Below are 8,229 nucleotides of genomic sequence, written 5' to 3' on the forward strand. Positions count from 1 at the left end.
TGAGAAAAAAAGAAAGGTTTAAAATTAATTATCCAAGTTTCCACTTTAAAAGCTAGAAAAAGAAATGCAAGTTAAAGTAGAAGTAAATACATAATGAAGATCAAAGCAGATACCAATGAAATGGAAACAAAGAACATTAAAAAAAAAATCAACAAACCCAACATTTTATTCTTTAAAAAGAGGTATGATATACCCCTAACAAGACTTTATCAAAAAAAGTGAGAGAAAACACAAATTATCAATATTGGAAATGAAAGCAGGAACATCACTACATATTCTACAGGCATTTGAAAAAATGTCAAGGCAATATTTTGAACATGTTTTGCCAATATGTTAGAAAACATGCACAAAATGGACAAATTCCTTATAAAACAAATTTCCAAAACTGACATGATGAAACAAAATTTGAATAGTTTTATGTCTATTACAGAAATTGAATTTCTTATCAAACTTTTCTTACAAACTCCAGGTTCAGATAAGTTTAACCAGTGAGTTCTATCAAACATTTAAAGATGAACCAGTACCGATCATGTACAAACACCATCAGAACACAGAGGAGAAGGCAATACTTCCAAATCATTTTATGAGGTCAACATAATCCTGATACCAAAACCTAATAAGGACATTAAAAGAGAATTATAGAGTAACATCCCTCATGATCTTAAATGGAAAAATCCTTGACAAAATATGAAGAATTGCTATTTTGCTAATGTTAATGACTGAATTATAATAATTTGAAACATGAGACAAAACCTTTTTCAGCTTGTTTCTTTGTATAGGAATCCCATAGACCCTGACTCTGGCAGACTCCTCCTATTCAAAGGGTGAAAGTGAAAGTGTTAGTCGCTCAGTAATGTCTGACTCTGAGACCCCATGGACAAGGCTCCTCTGTCCATGGGATTCTCCAGGCAAGAATACTGGAGTGGGTTGCCATTCCCTTCTCCAGGGGATCTTCCTGATCCAGAGACTGAAGCTGGGTCTCCTGCATTGCAGGCAGATTCTTAGCCTCAGGGAAGCCTATTCAAAGGGTATTTAGATGGTATAGGATCAGCTGCTTTAGCCTGGTGTAGGCCGTCTATGGGATCGCACAGAGTCGGACACGACTGAAGCGACTTAGCAGCAGCAGCAGCAGCAGCAGGATAAATAAGAAAGCAGAGCCTGAACCCTGAAGATCAAGGCCTTGCTGTTAGGATGGGTCCCCAGGTCAGTCTGAAACCCCTACATCCCCTGCTGCTGCTGCTGCTAAGTCGCTTCAGTCGTGTCCGACTCTGTGCGACCCCATAGACGGCAGCCCACCAGGATCCCCCATCCCTGGAATTCTCCAGGCAAGAACACTGGAGTGGGTTGCCATTTCTTTCTCCTAGACCTTCCTTATTACCAGAACAAAGCTGCCAAGGGAACTGTTGAAAAATCTGAAAAACATAGTATTAATGGCTGCTCAATAAATATATTTAATTGATTGACAGATTCAGAGTAAAATCCTAGTATCCTTGACCCAGGCTCTATATTTCAGTAGCAACTCAAGTCAACATGTCATTAAAACAAACAAACAAACAAACAAACAAACAAATAATATATATATATATATATATATATATATCTCCTCACACATTTCCCTGCTCCCTGTTGGAGGGCAATACTCCTGGGAATTGAAAATCAACATTGTAACCAACACATTTAGAAGAAACTGGCCCATTACCACAAGCAGGCCACAAAAGGAAAATAGCAAGTTTTCCCTGAAACCACACAGACCTATTACCCTAATCCATAGCCTACAAAAGGGGTTTGCACATGCCAGGGCAGGAGCAAGACATCTGCAGGGTGTGAGGGGTATAACTTATATTTAGGTTTTATTTCATCTTTAAAAGAAGAAAGAATGAGATTAAGTATTGTTAATATTTAATAGGTGGATTGATGATTGTAAGTCTATATAATATACATATATTGGGGGTCCATGCGCAAATCTTTTTTACCCATAAGGATGTGAGACCAAAGCAAACTCAGAGGAACATCCCTGGTGGTCCAGGGGCTAAGACTCTGCAATCCCAACGCAGGGGACCCAGGTTCAATCCCTGGTCAGTGAGTTAGATCCTACATGCTGCAACTCAAAGATCCTGCATGTTGTGACTATTAATAAGGCCTGGCACAGTCAAATAAATAAATATATTTAAAAAAAAAACAACTCAGAGACGTGTGTTTTGAGGGGACTTCAGAACTGATACCGCCTCCTCAAAGGCTAAAGGGCAGCATAATGTTTGGGTTTTCCAGTCAGCACTTTGTATTAATACCTTCACAATGTGGGAATCCAATCTGTGACAAAATCTGTTTCAAGGTCAATTTGTTGCTCTTAAGCCCATGTAGTTGAAGCCACTCCTCAGATGAGATGAGACTCTGCTTGACTGAGTCTGTTCTAGTGTCGCTCAGCCCCTCTTGCCTCCGAGTCTGGTCCTCAGAGATGGTGGAAGATGAGCCTGGTACTTCCATCTCTGAATTAGGATCTAAGTCACAGGAACCTCCTGTAAGGGCAATTGTCAAAATCAGACTTCCTGAAAACTTGGAAACAAGCTAATATCAACTGAGGGCAGGTTTAACATAAATGACAGTACAATCATTACACTGAATGCTATTTAGCACAGGTAAAAATAATACAAAATTGTATACTTGTTGGCAAAGAGATACCTAAATGCACGACTAAAAGGTATCCATAAGATTCGATATCTATATGTGCATACCCCCACTCAGAAAAACATTGAGAAAGATATATGTCAATTTTACAGTAGTTTTCTCTGTGTGGTGAATACAAGGATTCACTGTCCCATGTTTCATTCTCGGGGACTTTACTTGAAAGTTGTGGCTTTCTGGCTCAAGTAACCAGAAAGTTTAAGAGATCAGCCCAACTTAAGGCAATATACAACACACTGAACTGATCCAGACCTGCCTAAATAAAGCTGGTGTACACATGGAGTGAGGAGACTGTAATACAATCTTAGCTCACTCACCACTACTTTAGGCAGGGCCTGAAAATCTGGGGAAAGAGTAGAAAGCTCTGCTTCCCTTTGTATCTAGGAATGTGCGGTGCATGTAAATGGGTTCCCTGGAATGCAACATTTTCCAACAATGGAAAAATTCCACTTTCCCATTTCTAAAATTCTCATCCTATTTCCAGAAAGTATCCCCGTTATAACAAGTAAATTTAGTCAAACAGAAATCAACTGGACCCAAGCTAGGGAGGTTTTGTGAAAAGACGTTAGATGTACTATCAGCAAACGTTTATTTAACTTTGTGTATTTTCTGTGTAGTATACATTTTCCCTACAGTAACCTAATGAGTAGGTAGTACTACTATTCCCATTTTACAAATGAGGAAACCAACATAGAGACGGCTTAACTAACTTGGCCAGTTCTCACAGCTGGTGGGGGATGGGGTAGTGGGAGGTATGTGGCTTAGATTCTAACCCGGGTCTTCCATTCCAGAGTCTATGTTCTGTGGACTTTACAATAAAAAAAAAAATCCAACTGCATGCAGCAACTTCCATTTGTTGGCCAGAAACTGGACTGAGCCTTTCAAAGACTATCTCACAAATTCTTCATATCGGTATCAGTTACCCACTGCTATCACCCTACTTACATTTGAGGAATTGGAACAGGTTCAGGAGACATAGTCAGTAAAGCAGAAGCAGAAATCAAAGCCATTTCTTTACCACTCTGCCATGGTGATAAGTGACCTCTTCCCACATGGTCCTATGGTACAAGGCTACAGACTCCATACAACAGGACTGCTGTCCAGGAGGGCTCCTGGGTCCTCATTGAAGACAGAGCACTGACCTTTATTCTCAGAGCTCAGGCTCAATAAGGGTTTTCCAGGTGGCACTAGTGGTAAAGAATCAGAGACACAGCTTCGATTCCTGGGTCAGGAAGATCCCCTGGAGGAGGGCATGGAAACCTACTCCAGTATTCTTTTTTTTTTTTTTCCCCAGTATTCTTACTTAGAGAATCCCCATGGACAGAGAAGCCTGGCGGGCTACAGCCAATGGGGTGGCCAAGTGTTGGAAGCAATTAAGCACACATGCACAGGCTCAATAAGCTTTTTGACTTATTTTCAAGTTTTCAAAGATAATGATTTCTGGACTTCCCTGGTTGTCCAGTGGTTAAGAATCCGCCTGCCAATGCAGGGGTCATGGGTTCCACCCCTGGTCGAGGAAGATTCCACATGCTGCAGAGCAACTAAGTCTGTGTGCTGTAACTGAGCCTGAGCTCTGGAGCTGGTGCTCTGCAACAAGAGAAGTCATTGCAATCAGAAACACTGCAATTAGAGAGTAGCCCCCACTTGTTACAACTAGTGAAAGTCTGCGAGCAGCAGTGAAGACCCAACACAGCTGAAAACTAACTAAATAAATAACAAATAAAGATGATTTCCATTTTAAGGTTTATGTGAATTTGTATTGTCCCTATATGTTGAATTCCAAATTTCAAACAAATTCATATTTTTGATGAAGATCTTCTTTCCACTAAGGCTCAATTTGATGAGAATGTTACAATAGTAGTCAGAGAGCATCATGTAGGAGTTGGAAGATAAAGGATGAAAACTCTGTGTGGGTCCATTCTGCCATTTTAAGCAAGTGATTTCCTCCTCTCTGCACTGGTAACACATCCTGACTCCCAGGGCTCCCGCAAGGAACAAATGTGTCAATGCGTGGATGAGAACTTGATATATCAGAAAGAACTATGTACAAATAAATTCCTTAAAAGTCATTACTCTTCATATTATTTGTAAGCTAATAAATGGACTTTTTAAGCTTTAAAAAAAAGTTATTACCCTTTAGTAATTGTGCCTTTTTCATATACCCACTTTTATCCCAACCTCCTTTTGGAAGTCCCAAGTTCCCAGAGCTATGAAGTTTGGAATCCTCCTCCTCCTCCTTTAGAATCAGAGAATATGAAGACAGCAGCAAGGGCAGACTAACATGCTTCTACTTTCTTTTTGAGATCTGTCCAACAAAGACTGCCAGCTGAAGGACTTTTAAATTTGGCCAATGGTTCCTACAGAAACTAGAAAAAGGAAGCTCAGAATATTTTTTACTATTTCATCATTTCCAGTTACTTTCTCTCTTTCCTGAACACACTCATCCACCTCCTGTAATCTTCTTGCGAAAGGGAGCTACATGCCTGAGGTTAAAAAAGGAGCACAGCTACACAAACTGCTTCACTAAGGCTAAACTGGATTTTGGAAGCTTAAAGAAGATTTTAGAAGAGCCATGGTTTTTGCTTTTAAGCCAAATGGATATATTCTCAATTCCAAACAAAGGGCAACTGAATCCTTCAGCTAAGGTGTATGCCCCAGTCCCTTTTGCATTTGAAAGATTTTCATTTATCTTAAAAATATTATTTATTTATTTATTTGACTGCACTGGGTCTTAGTTGCCACATGCCTAGTTGCAGCATATGGGATCTAGTTCCCTGATCAAGGTTAGAATCCAGGCCCCTGCAATGGGAGTACAGAGTCCCAGCCACTGGACTAACAGGGAAGTCCCTCAAATGATCTTTTTAAATAATTTTTTTAAGTCTAGTAGGCTCTGTCAGATCAGAGAACCTATAGGAGTCCTCCTAATTCACATCTTGACTTTTTTGGCTTTTTAGTGTGAGAATACCCATATTTTTGGAAACGAAAGCTTAGAAAGCTGAACTTATCCAGAGAAAACAAGGAAGAAAGGAGAGAAAGGGCACCTCCAACAGAAGAGATCATTCTTCTCAAATGGGGTAAGAGGTACTCTGGAGAAGCAAGAAAGCTTCCAGAAGAAAGTTGCCAAGTGAACTGACAAAGTAATCCTTCCACACAGCCCACCTGTTGTTTTACCTCTAAGCTGGTCTCAGGTCATTCTCCTGCATGGAATCTCAGCCTTGAAGGCCCATTTCCAATCCCATCTCCCCCATTAAGCCTCTCCAGAGGCCTCATCAAACTCCTGCACCCTCCCCCTGAGAAAGCGCCAGTTTTTGCTTGGATATTCCACCCATATGGCCTTGGCCACTTCAGGTATGTCCTCCCCACATTGAAAGTAGATTCGATTACTACAGGGGAAAAAACCACATGAATGTTCTCAGCACAGTGCCTTATATACAGCAGGTACTTTGTACAGGTGTTGAGTTGAATTAAATTGATCAGTCAGAATTACTGAGAATCCTGATTGTTCCAAACAAGGCAAAGATTCACAGTGTGGGAAATAGCTGTCTCTTTAAACAAACATTTTCCAGCTCTGACTATGTTATTATGATTAGTATTATAACTTTCTTTATCTGAGGTTATTACAATATAGAGGAATCCAGAAGTTAGAAATAACAAATTCCAGTTGAGCACCTCCCTAAGTTTTAAAAGCTATCCAAGAGCCAAAGTTTTGGGAAATAGAAAAAGGTTTTCCTAAATAGAAAGAGGAAGTATAAATGGAAAAAAGAAAAAAAAGAGAGAGAAGCGAAAGTGTGAGCTGGCAGCTGCAGACAGGCAGAAGTTTGGGAAAAATATAGAAAGCTGTTTAAACCGGTGCAGTACAAAGCCCCCCAGCAAGGTAACTAGCAAGGTAACAAGGTAACTAGGTAACTAGGTAACTAGCCACCCTGGAGCTGCTGGGTCTTTGGGTACCAGGCAGCAAGAGATGTCCCAAGGCCGCCCTGAGCTGAGTCCTACAGAAGGCCTCATGCCTTAAGAGAGCAGTCCTGTATGGTTAGAGGTTGAATGACAATGTTACTGCTCCGTTGTGTCTGACTGTGCGACCCCATGGACAGTGTAGCCTGCCAGGCTCCTCTGTCTATGGGATTCTCCAGGCAAGAATACTGGAATGGGTAGCCATTTCCTTCTCCAGAGGATCTTCCCGACCCAGGGGTGGAACCCACATCTCCTACTTTGGCAGGCAGATTCTTTACTAGCTGAGTCACCTGGGAAGCCCTCGTCCCACCGTGGCGACCACCAGTGGCTGAGCTGGTGGTATAGTGGGTGCCTGCCTCACTTCCTCTGCTCTTCTAGCAGAAAGGTGCACTCCAGAAAGCAGCCGGTCCAAACCAATACCAGGCCGCTCCTGCAATTTCGCCCTCCAGCCCTTGGCTGAGTGAGGTTTGCAGGCGGCGGAGACCACGGTGGCCACGGGGCCACGGTGGACGTGCCCCATCAACCCGGATCACAGTCTAAGTTGGCCAGCGCTATGGGCCCAGGCGGCCGCCACCCCACCAGCCAGCCTATGACCAACGAAGTGGCCCTGGAGCTACCAAAACGGGGCTCCCTGTCCGCTTGTGCAGTGTGGGCGGCGGGAGCAGGCCGGTTCGGTGGGGTAGGCGGGGCTGAACCCAGAGAGGTGTGGGGGAGCCGGGCCTGTCTCAACAGAGCGCGCCGGCCCGCGCCAGGGAGGGAAGGGCCCTTCACACCTCGGGCTGGGGCTGAGGGGGCCACCACCACAATGCATGACTTAATTATAATTTAATTCAGTCTAAATATTTGGCACACTTCTACCTGCTTCACCTTATCACTGTCGGCCTAGAGTACAGACAAAACTTTTCCAAGCTGGGTCTCCACCACCGGGGCGATATTTTCCCCCGGAATGAGGGGCGGTGCAAAGCGCTCTAGGGGTCGGGACGCGTTTCTGGGTCTGACCCTGGTATGAATTAGTTAAGTGACTCAGGGTAAGACGCCGAGCTTTCCTCTAAGCGGGGGCCAGTCCAGCTCGTAAACTGTGGGATTCCAAGGCTTCCATCAGCAGCTTGTTGGCAACCTCGGCGCCTCATGGGTTCTGACGTGAGGGGACAGCAGTCAGCACTTACGAGGCAACCTGTCAGGTGAAAGACCAGGCGGTTTCCGTCAGCAGCCACCCTCCCCTGCTTGGGGGGCCTTCCGGCCCGGGAAGACTGGCGAGGTACGCATCTCGGTTGATAAAGAGCAACTCCAGCGGGCTAAGGGTCCGAGCTTGGCGCAAAAGGATTCCAGCCGTTCTGTTTCTCTGTGACCCGAGCGCGACCTGGGGGCCAGAGCGTCGCGCCTGTCGCTCGGACACCTCCAATCACGAAGCGGCTCCCCCGTCCGGCCCCGCCCACGGAGCGCGTGTCCGCGCGGAGGCGGAGCCAGGGGCGAAGGGGCGGGGCTCCGAGGAGGCGCTGGGAGTCGGTGCTTGGGCGCGGCTCGCGGCCGGGTGTGGGGGTCCAGCTGAGACAGAGGGACCTGAAGAACTGTGAACTGTAGTCTTGCAAGTTTGTA

General features: G+C 44.3%; 1 protein-coding gene across 2 annotated transcripts in view; it reads right to left on the bottom strand.

The window, feature by feature from the left end:
* Positions 1-7,957, bottom strand: part of VWA3B (von Willebrand factor A domain containing 3B) — a 180,087-nt gene extending 172,130 nt beyond the window's left edge. For both annotated transcript variants that reach the window (XM_065927450.1, XM_065927449.1), the window contains exons 1-2: positions 7,800-7,957; positions 2,289-2,516 (exon numbers count right to left, since the gene is read on the bottom strand). In XM_065927450.1, the coding sequence (XP_065783522.1) occupies positions 2,289-2,484 (196 nt within the window). In that variant the 5' untranslated portion in view covers positions 2,485-2,516; positions 7,800-7,957. The remainder of the gene's footprint in view (positions 1-2,288; positions 2,517-7,799) is intronic.
* Between the last annotated feature and the right edge of the window lie 272 nt (positions 7,958-8,229).

The sequence above is a fragment of the Muntiacus reevesi genome, chromosome 3 (assembly GCF_963930625.1).
Source record: "Muntiacus reevesi chromosome 3, mMunRee1.1, whole genome shotgun sequence".
Classification (NCBI taxonomy): domain Eukaryota; kingdom Metazoa; phylum Chordata; class Mammalia; order Artiodactyla; family Cervidae; genus Muntiacus; species Muntiacus reevesi.